Source organism: Salmo salar, chromosome ssa10 (genome assembly GCF_905237065.1).
Source record: "Salmo salar chromosome ssa10, Ssal_v3.1, whole genome shotgun sequence".
NCBI classification, from domain to species: domain Eukaryota; kingdom Metazoa; phylum Chordata; class Actinopteri; order Salmoniformes; family Salmonidae; genus Salmo; species Salmo salar.
The window spans coordinates 10,480,277-10,493,721 of record NC_059451.1 but is presented as its reverse complement, the minus strand read 5'-3'; the positions used below and the strand labels follow the sequence as shown (position 1 = coordinate 10,493,721).

General features: G+C 41.4%; 1 protein-coding gene across 3 annotated transcripts in view; it reads left to right on the top strand.

Moving 5' to 3' along the window:
• Positions 1-12,860, top strand: part of LOC106613496 (ubiquitin carboxyl-terminal hydrolase 13) — a 58,381-nt gene extending 45,521 nt beyond the window's left edge. For all 3 annotated transcript variants that reach the window (XM_014215786.2, XM_014215785.2, XM_014215784.2), the window contains exons 18-21: positions 5,021-5,190; positions 6,595-6,796; positions 9,212-9,296; positions 9,714-12,860. In XM_014215786.2, coding sequence (XP_014071261.2) covers positions 5,021-5,190; positions 6,595-6,796; positions 9,212-9,296; positions 9,714-9,810 — 554 coding nt within the window. In that variant the 3' untranslated portion in view covers positions 9,811-12,860. The remainder of the gene's footprint in view (positions 1-5,020; positions 5,191-6,594; positions 6,797-9,211; positions 9,297-9,713) is intronic.
• The last annotated feature ends 585 nt before the right edge of the window (positions 12,861-13,445 follow it).

Sequence of the window (13,445 nt, the reverse complement as noted above, 5' to 3'; positions counted from 1 at the left end):
GTATACAGAAGATAGCCCTATTTGGTAAAAGACCAAGTCCATATTATGGCAAGAACAGCTCAAATAAGCAAAGAGAAATGACAGTCCATCATTACTGTAAGACATGAAGGTCAGTCAATGGGGAAAGTTTCTTCAAGTGCAGTCGCAAAAACCATCAAGCGCTATGATGAAACTGGCTCTCATGAAGACCGCCACAGGAAAGGAAGACCCAGAGTTACCTCTGCTGCAGAGGATAAGTTCAGAGGAGTAACCAGCCTCAGAAATTGCAGCCCAAATAAATTCTTCAGAGTTCAAGTAACAGACATCTCAACATCAACTGTTCAGAGGAGACTGCGTGAATCAGGCCTTTATGGTCGAACCACTACTAAAGGACACCAATAATAATAAGAGACTTGCTTGGGCCAAGAAACACAAGCAATTGACATTAGACCGGTGGAAATTTGTCCTTTGGTCTGATGAGTCCAAATTTGAAATTTTTGTTTCCAACTGCTGTGTCTTTGTGAGACGCAGAGTAGGTGAACGGATTATCTCCGCATGTGTGGTTCCCACCGTGAAGCATGGAGAAGGAGGTGTGATGGTGTGGGTGGGTGCTTTGCTGGCGACACTGTCAGTGATTTATTTAGAATTCAAGGCACACTTAACCTGCATGTCTACCACAGCTTTCTGCAGCGATACGCCATCCCATCTGGGTTGTGCTTATCATTTGTTTTTCAACAGGACAATGACCCAACACACATACAGGATGTGTAAGGGCTATTTGACCAAGAAAGAGAGTGATGGAGTGCTGCATCATGACCTAGCCTCCACAATCACCTGACCTCAACCCAATTGAGATGGTTTGGGATGAGTTGAACCACAGAGTGAAGGAAAAGCAGCCAACAAGTGCTCAGCATATCTGACAACTTTCATCTGCAGAAATTATTCAGTTGTGCAAACCCACATTTTCATCAGCTGTCCGGGTGGCTGGTCTCATACGATCCTCCAGGTGAAGAAGCCAGATGTGGAGTTCCTGGGCTGGTGTGGTTACACGTGGTCTGCGGTTGTGAGGCCCGGTTGTACGTACTGCCAAATTTTCTAAAACGACGGAGGTGGCTTATGGTAGAGAAATTAACATTAAATTACCTGGCAACAGCTCTGGTAGACAGTCCTGCAGTCAGCATGCCATTTGCACGCTCCCTCAAAACTTGAGATATTTTTGGCACACAATACAATGCCACAGATGTCTGAAGTTTTGAGGGAGCGTGCAATTGGCATGCTTGACTGCAGGACTGCACCAGTGCTGTTGCCAGAGAATTTCATGTTCATTTCTCTACCATAAGCTGCCTCCAATGTCATTTTAGAGAATTTGACATCAAGTCCAACCGGCCTCACAACCGCAGACAGTGTGTGGCGTCGTGTGGATGAACGGTTTGCTGATGTCAATGTTGTGAACGGAGTGACCCATGGTGGGGTTATGGTATGGGCAGGCATAAGCTATGGACAGCGAACACAATTGCATTTTATCGATGGCAATTTGAATGCACAGAGATACCGTGACGAAATCCTGAGGCCCATTGTCGTGCCATTATCCGCCACCATCACCTCATGTTTCAGCATAATGCACGACGACCTCATGTTGCAAGGATCTGTACACAATTCCTGGAAGCTGAAAATGTCCCAGTTCTTCCATGGCCTGCATACTCACCAGACATGTCACCCATTGAACATGTTTGGGATGCTCTGGATCAACGTGTACGACAGCGTGTTCCAGTTCCTGCTACTATCCAGCAACTTCACACAGCCATTGAAGAGGAGTGTGACAACATTCCATAGGCCACCATCAACAGCCTGATGAACTCTATGTGAAGGAGATGTCTCGCTCCATTAGGCAAATAGGCAAATGCATGAGGCAAATACACCAGATACTGACTGGTTTTCTGATCCATGCCCCTACCTTATTTTTAAGGTTTCTATGACCAACAGATGCATATCTGTATTCCCAGTCATGTGAAATCCATAGATTAGGGCCTAATGCATTTATTTCAATTGACTGATTTCCCTTATGAAATGTAACTCAGTAAAATCTTAGATTTGGTTTAATTTGTAGACAAACTGGAATTAAAACCAGACCTTAACAAGGGTTCCAGGACTAGTAGAGGGCTCAATGTCATTGTCATCCAACAAATGTAAATGCCCTGAGTTTGCTAAACGGCATTGGCACTTGGATTGGAACCGGTGTTTTGGTCAGATGACATAAAAATAGAGCTCTTTGGCCATGCACACCAGTGGTGGGTTTTGCATTGAAAGATGCATATGCAGAAAATAACCCCATACCTTCTATAAAATATGATGGTGAATCTTTGATGTTATGGGGCTATTTTGCTTCCACTGGTCCTGGCGCCTTTGTTAAGGTCAACAACATCATGAACCCAGTACCACGGCATTTTTGTCAAAAACCTGGTTTCCTCTGCCAGGAGGCTGAAACTTGGCCGCAAGTGGATCTTCCAGCAATATAATAAACTAGAGCACACATCCAAATCCACAAATAAATGGTTAATTGACCATTTAAAATCAACATTTTGCAATGGTCATCTGTCTCCGGACTTGAACCCCTTGAAAATGTGGTTTGAATTGAGGTGGTCAGTCCATAAGCGCAGACGAAGGATATCAAGGATCTGTAAAGATTATGTATGGAGGAATGGTGTAAAATCCCTCCCAATGTGTTCTCTAATCTCATAAAACGTTTTTTAAAAAAGGCTCTGTGCCATTATCCTCGCAAGGTGAGGCATTGAACGGTATTAAAAACAGGGGTGCCAATATCTTTGATCCCCATCTTTTTGAGAATTATTATTTCTCCCCCCTCCACTTGCCTCTTCCATTTTTGCGGTAATGCTGCCATTTAGTTTGTTGTAATTTTAAGTAGAGCAAACATTTCTATACATGTTTGTTAGCTGCATGTGTTACATAACTGCACGAGTCCTATTTATGATATAATTTACAAAGATTATACCGTTTAAAAAAGAAATAATCCCAAAACATTTTTTTGGTCAATTTGTAAATTTGAGTTTAACCATAATATTTATTGTAATATTTGTTCTATCTTTTCTGGTGGATTAAACTGAAATTGCAACCAACTTTCTATGGCTTGTTTTAAAAATAGCAATATTTTGGAGATTTCATTTTATAATAACCGAAAGTGAAGGTTTAATCTGAATAAAGGGAAAAAGGCCATTCTTGAACATGTGGTGAGATATTCTTAATAATCTGTTAGAGAACCAGTTCGGATTGAAATATCACTTGTAAAAGTTGTATGTATTTTTTGGGTGATCCAATATGTAATCCAGAGAGGTTAGAAAAATGATCTAGATCCTCTGAGGTTGTGGACGGATCCAAATTGTGGATTTAAAAGAAAACATGAATCCTCAGCGCACAATGAAACCTTTTTGTTTTTAAGCCTTGGAGTTCTTTTGCATCACAACCCTGGAGTGTAAGGGGCCTCAAATTTTTTTCAATGGACTGGATCCTTATATTTACCACTTGGGTCCTGTTTCAGTAATAATGAAATCGGACCTTGTGGTTGAGTATCTGATAATCTACCATTTTTATAGGTGGGGTTAAAACATGCTAAAACTATCCTCTGGGTACATAAAAAAAAAGGTTTGCTATACCTGAACTAGTATGTCATCCAGCCCTGGAGTTTTCCCGGACTTTCCCAGCTTTAATTGCATCAAGAAGTATTACTTGTTAAATCTCTTTGTCTGAGCAATTGTATTAGTATAATATAATTTCTCCCTTTTTTGCATACAATATAGGTCAGTGTTTTATTTTATTCATAGTATTGGACCTGACTGTAATGTGGTTTAACACTAGCACACGCAGTCAAATTGTACAGGTGTGTAACAACTGTGTCAATTAAGGCCCAATCAGGTCAAAACGGGGGAGGAACAGTGTTCTATTGCCATAGTAACTTTTTAAAACTGCCATCTGTTTTGTTTTAGTCCCTCCTAAATTCTTAATTGCTTGTGTGGAATTGTAGTTAGGAAGTCACATATCAGCTTTTTAATATGCATGATCCATCAGCCAGCCTCTTTTGCACTCTCCCTGAAATTCAGCTTTATTACAGTTGTTTAATAAACTCAGTATTAAAGGAGTAGTTCACTATTTCCCAGCTTGATGTTAGATGGTTCTTCACCCTGAAAGTAGTCTATGGGCCAGGAGAAACTGTAGTCCATGGTCCAGTTCTCCTTAAACAGCCACTACAAACTTGAGCTAACTTTAGTCACCACAAGCTAACAATCAATGGAAGTGATGGGGGCATGTAAGCATGTTTTGTTTTTAAATGGCCAAATCACCTTTAAGTAACATCAAACCAAATATGGAGTTGATTTCAGGTGATTTGAACATAATTGTTTTCAAACATGCTTACATGCCCCCATCACTTCCATTGATTGTTAGCTTGTGGTGACTAAAAGTTAGCTGAAGTTTGTAGTGGCTGTTTAAAGAAAACGGAACCCTCGATTACAGATTCTTTTGGCCCATAGACTACCTTCAGGTTAAGGAACCATCCAAAATCTAGTTGTAAAATTGTGAACTACTCCTTTTAATTTCTGTACCCTGTTTGTTATATATATTTTTTAAAGTAGATTCATAAGTTGGTCTTAAACAATATTATAGTCACTTCTGCATACAGAGTGATGTTGTTGGAAAGTTACTAATAACTAATGAAGAGGCTTTTTTTCGCTCTCACAAACAAAACCCAGTGAGCAAGCACCTCCTTTACAGCTCGCCAAGAGATTCAAGGACAAATAGGCAGACCGACACAAACAAGGCTCTCTTAAGCTGAACATGCCATACTTGTACTAACAATGACCTATATTAACTGGGTGACTATGGCCTATGATAACCCAAAAATAACCAGGCCTTAGGAACACATCCTTGTTTAAGTGTGCTCTTCCTGATTTGACCCTTGTTTGAATGGGTGATTTACTGATTTATGTACCATGTTTATAGTAGAGCTTTCTCCTTCTTTCCTCTTTTCCAGACTTTGCTGAGCCCCTGGCACTGCCAACCTTCATGGAGCCCGGCCCTTCCGTGGCCAGCTCGGGCTTGGCTGCCACCCCCCTGGACAACCATCCTCCAGAGGAGAGCATCGCCATCCTCACCTCCATGGGCTTCCCCCGCCGCCACACCCTCCAGGCCCTAAAAGCCACGGTCAGTGGCTCTCTTTCGCTCCTGCTGCTCACACTCACTGGTGAAACAACACAAAAATAATATTGTCCTGGTCTAGGAAGCATTCAGTAGGGAGTAGTGCTTTGGTGGTTTTTAATTTGACTTTTTCAGATTTGAATTATCGTAGAGATATATATACTGTGTTGTGGAATATGTAAAATAAACCATATATCCAAAGCCTGTTCTATAGCTAAAACCTTGCAAAGATGGAAAGGGCGACTTATCATGTTTTAAGTAGGTTAATATCCCCCAAAACTTTTAACCAATATGTTTTATTTCTCTGACAGACTTTTGGCTTGCTATTTATATTTGGGCCATTGATGTAAGAATGATGGAGTGGCTTTCTATAGTGCCAAACCGTGCTGGAGAATCATGCCCTCTCAGCTATAAACAACTTGGCTGGCCTACTTGTTTACTTGATATATTGCAGTTTTAATAACCCCTTCATGTCCTTGGTTGCTTGAGATCCCTGTTCTACATGCTGTTTACAAATAGTCCAAGCATCGAGCCCGACATGGTGCATAGCTAGGCTCGTTCAGCTTTTCAGTTCTATGAGTCAGATCGTTGTGTGTCATACGTGCACAGTCATTTTAGCACAGTTATTTTTTGCATTTGTTTGTGTGTTCCTCCAATGTACCTCAAATGAAACAACTAATTCATTAAATTCTGTTCTGAATTGTATAACACCACGATATAATGTATAAATGTTGAATTCCATTATAGTGGCTGCTATTTTAAGATGGTGCCTTTTTCTCTTTTTCATCAGTCACCTGCCCTTGTCAGCATAAAATAGATCCAACTTTCTCTACGAAAACAGACCCTCTGATTTCCTTGTTTACCATTCCTAACACCTCCAAACCCCTTGCCATCCATTTTTTTCTCATAAAAAAGCCCAGGGACCTCGTGAGTTGAGTAGGAGTGTGAAACATTAGAGGGTCTCCAGGGTCTTCTAATAAAAGCCCAGTGAGCACGCAGGAAGTGTTCAACCTCACTGGCCTGTCTGTCTGACTGACTGCCTGCCTGGGCATGGCCAGAAAAAGCAGGCAGCATCAGATTATTCCCCCCATGTGCTCTCTTGATGTTGTCAATCCTGTTACATTCTCTTGAAGCATGCCAGTCACGATTGTCCATCTTCTGAGACCTGTGAATTTGAGAAGACTTAGGGGAGAGAGGAAGCATATTCTACTGTATAACACAAGGTCACTGATAATGGTAATTACATGACAATTTAGCCTACTAATTATGACTTTTTGGTTCTTTCGGATTCATTGAAACAAGCAGGTAGTTTAAGTAGTGTAAAAAAAATACCAGTAACAGAAAGTACTGTCAGTAATCAACCACTGAAATAGGTCTGTGAAATGATGTCACCAACATTCGTTGTTTCAGAACAACAACCTGGAGCGGGCGCTGGACTGGATCTTCACCCACACGGAGAGGGAGGAGGAGGAGACTAGCGACGCCCTGTCTGACATGGCCGATACCACGGAGCCCAACGACAGCGCCTTCTCCAATGCCAACACGCACAGCGACTCTACACTGTCCCCAGACCAGGACGCCTCAGACCCCCGGATCAAAGACGGACCCGGGCGTGAGTGACTCTGCATGACCTCTGACCTCTAAGACTGATCTAGGATCAGCTCCAACCTCCCCAGTCCTAGCCATAACCATTATGATCTAGAGACACTGATCTAGGATCAGCTCCAACCTCCCCAGTCCTAACCATAACGATCTAGAGACACTGATCTAGGATCAGCTCCAACCTCCCCAGTCCTAACCATAACCATTATGATCTAGAGACACTGATCTAGGATCAGCTCCAACCTCCCCAGTCCTAACCATAACCATTATGATCTAGAGACACTGATCTAGGATCAGCTCCAACCTCCCCAGTCCTAACCATAACCATTATGATCTAGAGACACTGATCTAGGATCAACTCCACCCTCCCCAGTCCTAACCATAACCATTATGATCTAGAGACACTGATCTAGGATCAGCTCCAACCTCCCCAGTCCTAACCATAACCATTATGATCTAGAGACACTGATCTAGGATCAGCTCCACCCTCCCCAGTCCTAGCCATAACCATTATGATCTAGAGACACTGATCTAGGATCAGCTCCAACCTCCCCAGTCCTAACCATAACCATTATGATCTAGAGACACTGATCTAGGATCAGCTCCAACCTCCCCAGTCCTAACCATAACCATTATGATCTAGAGACACTGATCTAGGATCAGCTCCAACCTCCCCAGTCCTAACCATAACCATTATGATCTAGAGACACTGATCTAGGATCAGCTCCAACCTCCCCAGTCCTAACCATAACCATTATGATCTAGAGACACTGATCTAGGATCAGCTCCAACCTCCCAGTCCTAACCATAACCATTATGATCTAGAGACACTGATCTAGGAACAGCTCCAACCTCCCAGTCCTAACCATAACCATTATGATCTAGAGACACTGATCTAGGATCAGCTCCAACCTCCCAGTCCTAACCATAACCATTATGATCTAGAGACACTGATCTAGGAACAGCTCCAACCTCCCAGTCCTAACCATAACCATTATGATCTAGAGACACTGATCTAGGATCAGCTCCACTCTCCCCAGTCCTAACCATAACCATTATGATCTAGAGACACTGATCTAGGATCAGCTCCAACCTCCCCAGTCCTAACCATAACCATTATGATCTAGAGACACTGATCTAGGATCAGCTCCAACCTCCCAGTCCTAACCATAACCATTATGATCTAGAGACACTGATCTAGGATCAGCTCCAACCTCCCAGTCCTAACCATAACCATTATGATCTAGAGACACTGATCTAGGATCAGCTCCACTCTCCCCAGTCCTAACCATAACCATTATGATCTAGAGACACTGATCTAGGATCAGCTCCAACCTCCCCAGTCCTAACCATAACCATTATGATCTAGAGACACTGATCTAGGATCAGTTCCAACCTCTCCAGTCCTAACCATAACCATTATGATCTAGAGACACTGATCTAGGATCAGCTCCAACCTCCCCAGCCCTAACCATAACCATTATGATCTAGAGACACTGATCTAGGATCAGCTCCAACCTCCCCAGTCCTAACCATAACCATTATGATCTAGAGACACTGATCTAGGATCAGCTCCAACCTCCCCAGTCCTAACCATAACCATTATGATCTAGAGGCACTGATCTAGGATCAGCTCCAACCTCCCCAGTCCTAACCATAACCATTATGATCTAGAGACACTGATCTAGGATCAGCTCCAACCTCCCCAGTCCTAACCATAACCATTATGATCTAGAGACACTGATCTAGGATCAGCTCCAACCTCCCCAGTCCTAACCATAACCATTATGATCTAGAGACACTGATCTAGGATCAGCTCCAACCTCCCAGTCCTAACCATAACCATTGGGCTAAATACATTGATCTAGAGTCAGCTCCACCATCCCCAGTCCTAACCATAACCATTATGGGCAAAACGATAAAGACAGAAATGATAAAAGGAGAAGAATTACACAAATACAAATGTGGTACAGGAGCTGGATAAAAAGTTATATAGCTGCTTTGAATGTAAAGCTCACTGCTTGCTGCACCCATATGATGCAACACTTGCTGTTTGCAGGTACATTTGGAACAAAACCATCCTTTCACCAATTGTGAAAGGCTTCTCTTTCCACTTCCATTCTGACACAATCCTGTTAAAGGAAGTTTTACGTCACACGTTTGGCTTAAGATTTCATGTTTGAGGAGACTCATTCTATTCAGAGTCTCAGCCTATATGATTTTGAACTCAGAATTGCAAATCATGGACCACAGTCTCTCCAACTACAACCTGCATTGGTTGAATAGGATCAGATAGGGATTCGATAGTTATGACACAGTTTTACTAGCTTGTTCTCATGGGTATACTGTAGGCAAAATGCATCTGTTCTGTTCACAAGGGAGTTGTAGTTTTGTGTAACGATTGGTTTGACTTCCTGTTTTACAGGTTACGAGCTTTTTGCTTTCATCAGCCACATCGGAGCGTCCACGATGTCTGGTCATTATGTATGCCACATCAAAAAGGAAGGAAGGTAAGTCGGTCACAATGTACATACTCTACATTTATCTCTGCTAGATGATTAAACCACAATCCCCTTTCACAATGAAGGATTAAAAATGAATTATATAGACACTGTTTCCACCAGCTGTTGCACTGCACATTTTTGATCTATTCCAACAGTAGCAATCCTGATTAAACTAATCAAGGGCTTGATCATAGTTGACGAGTTGAATCGGGTTTGCTAGTGTTGGAGTCAATCAAGTATTATCTTTGATCGGCTAGCTGTCTTCACAGACCAGATTGGGAAACACTGTCCTAAGAGACTACTTAGATCATTTTGTAATTAGTGGTCTATAATGTGGCATTTGCAAATCAAGACGAAACTAAATGTATAGATGAGGTTTTAACACAATGTGTTACCCATGTTATTTCCCCCCCCCCACGTCAGATGGGTGATCTTCAATGACCACAAAGTGTGTTTGTCAGAAAGGCCTCCAAAAGACTTGGGCTACATCTACTTTTACCGTCGACTGTCTAGCAGCTAGACCAAGCCCCCCGCCCTCCAACCTTAGAGAACCACATCCTCACAACCAGAAGACAGGAAGACAACCACAGTGGGAATTATGGAAACACTCGCACCCCAGACCAGCCAAAAAAAGATAGGAACCGCTCGACTCAGCCAAGTCACTCAAGAGCAACCGCAAAGTACGGTCAAAGGGGAAAGCAATTTGCTTTTTGTATGTCTCTGTGATTCCCGTGTGCTTGTGTGTATTGAAACGTGTTATTTGTCTGCTGCAAGTGTCAAACCCATTCCACGGAGGGCCAAGTGTCTGCGGATTGTTCCTCCTCCCTTGTACTTGATTGATGAATTAAGGTCACTAATTAGTAAAGACATCCCCTCACCTGTTTTGTCTAGGTCTTAATTGAAAGAAAAAGAAACAAATCTACAGACACTAGGCCCTCCTTGGAATGAGTTTGACACCCCTGGTCTACGGCGTAGGTACAGAGCGATGTGTGCAATTTCAGTTATCGGAGTACTCCACAGTTCTAGTATCAGCATATAAGATCTTACTATACATTTTCTATGCCTTAAGCTACTGTGCCAGTATTTTTATTGAAGTGGTACGTTTTATAAATGTCGGGCATGGTCCAAAAGTGGTCACGAGTCACTGCTAACCCTGAAAAACTCTGAAGCAGAACTCGATTAAAAAGAAAACGCAATGCTGCTGGGAGCTTTGCATGTGCCATGCAGAACGGAATATTGGAGAATGTTTTGCATCTATAGGGAATTAAAAGGACATCAGGAACCCTTAACATGTGATGCAGGATAGAAAATTATGGCATTGAATGCAGAGAAATAGCCAGCATCGGCAAGTGTCAGAATATGGGAAAAACATTTGAAAAACCGCTCTTAACTATTATGGATACAGAATAAGTAATATCCTTATTGGAGGGTTCGGATGTCCTGTAATGAGATTAGTCATATCTGTCTGGTTTTAATTTGCAGGTTTTTCTGGGCTTTGGTGGAGAAACTGTTTTCTGTACAGTGACAATTGGACGAGTCAAGTTTCAGTTGCCAGGAGAATGTCATTTTTATTGAAATCTGAAAGCACTTTGACAGACTTTTATATCCCTGTTTTTCACATAGAAATAGAACCATGAGCATATATTACCTTGAATCAGATACCCTAAACTGATATTTGCTTTTCTTGAATGTGGTAAAAGCCTGTGACCAATGTGGTTGTAACCAAAAAATGACTACTATTATATCACCTTTCTTTTTTCAAAGTGTTCCTCAGACCATGTCGATTACGCATAGTGTATGCATGCATACAGTATTGGTTGGCATTTGTATGCGCGCCTAATATGATTTACATTTTGTGGAAGGACAGACAATGCATGAGGTAAATGTTTGCCAATTATTGTAGTCCTCAAACTCTGAGTAATACCACATTTAATATTCGATATGCCGCCATCTTTTTAATGCAGAATGTATGCATTTGAACACAGCCATCTGTGTTTTCTTCATTATTATAGCAATATGCACTGGGACAGAATCTCTTATCTTGAGAATACACCATGTATTGTAGGTTACGACCTACAACTTGCTCCAGAATGCGTTCTCGTACTTTAAGACGTGGTGCTGTGCTGAATGTATTCCTTATTGTGCTCACTGCAACCAACCCCCCCCCCCCCCCCCCCCTTCGACTTTAATGCTAAATTCTAACACATATCAGAGACAACACTGGCCCTACTCGTGCATAGTCTCCAACCGTTGTGTATATGTTAATACTGTATTCACCATTTTACTCATACTCGCTGCTCATTCATTCTCACTCTTTTCGTGTCCAGCACAGTCACACCTTAGATTGTTTGCACTTCTATGTCTTATTCTCATGACCCTATACAGCCACTCTATCAAAGACAGTTCATCAACCTGTGTAGTAGTAAACCCAGCTGCGGTGTTGCCTAGAGTTCATTGTATGGTTGTTACATATCGACAAGGTAGTGGATTGCAATGTCGCATATCAAAAACCCTTTTTTTTTCTTCTTGTCTTTGAATACTTACCTGGGCAATATTCCATCAAAGCAGGTTTCCTGGAAGAGTCAAGAACATGATTGTGCTTGCATTGCAATAATGTACCTTTGGTTTCATGTACTCCGCAATGCAAATGTTTTCAGTGTGAGACAAAAGAAACTAAAACTGCATATAAACTCAAACATACTTTCTTGCTGCGCAGGATAAATCATGTTTTTAGACCAACAATGGGAAACCAGATAATGGTTTTGATTTACTAGAGCCCTTGGTTGTTTTGGAGAGGATTACAATTCCCCATCTCAAATCGATCCCTGAAGATCTCCCATCCTTGTCAGACGCTACTTGATAAATTGCTTCTGTTACCTATGCAATTCTTCGCGGTCTCTTTGCAAGTATTGTTTTTGCCATCCCCCTTCCACACTTGTTTATTATTCAATAAGAATAGAATGAATCCCTCTGTTCCATTCTGAGATTGTCATTACTGGTCCTTGACGGGTCAGTGTAGTAGTTACATTTATTATACAAAGGTCTGATTGCTGAGGAGAGGTGGGTGTTCTATGCATTCTAGTTCTATACCGTTTTGTCCTCTACCGGGGTTCCTCCCCATCTGGTCAACTCTGGCTGTTTTAGACTGGCAGAGTGCCCGCTCACCTTCTTTGCTCTCCATTTACTGTGGAATTGATCGCTATGGAGGACTTCTGTTTTGTCTTCTCTCAGCTCTCTCTTCATCTGTCACTTCCTCGCCACCACTATTTCTTGAGGTTGTGAAAGGTAGTGGTTTACCTTTTGTCACAAAACGCCTTCGTACTGTGAGCATGTGCACTAAAAGTTGATATTTGGTCTGTACAATACATGTATTTTTCTTTTATTTCATTTAACTAAATGTTCAATGATACTTCACCTGTTTTTACTTGATTTTTCTTTGCCTTTTTGCAAACAAGTTTGTTCCCATTCTGTAGTTTATTACATACAGTTTCCCTGAAGGGATTATTTAAAGTTGACTTTTGTAATGTATGTTTGCATAGTTCAATAAACTACACATTTCTTGACATTTGACACTTCTGTATTTTAGTGCATTGTTACTGAGGAACTAGTGTGGCTTGGCCATGGTTCCTCATCACAATTCCTCAATGGTTTTCAATTTCATGGCATCTCTAGTTCTTTACTCCATAAACAGTAGAATAGCAAGCATAATGTATAATTTTAATTGAAGACTGTTTTTTGTTTAGTTATGTGGTAGGAAGGGAGAGCTGCAGCATAAAGTACTCATAAAGACAATGGAATACAAACCTTGGTAGGCATGCAATGATAAAATATATACAACAAAATACATAATTTGACTATTACAGTTTATTTTAAAAGAACGTTCATATACGGTATGTCTGAAAGGTGTTAATGCTTGACTAGTTTAAGTACAGTACCACTCAAAAGTTTGGCCTCACCTACTCATTCCAGGGTTTCTTTATTTTTACTATTTTCTACATTGCAGAATAATAGTGAAGACAAAATATGAAATAACATATATGGAATCATGTAACCAAAAAAAGTATTAAACAAATCAAAATATTTAATTTTAGATTCTTCAAAGTAGCCACCCTTTGCCTTGATGACAGCTTTGCACACTTGGCATTCTCTCAACCA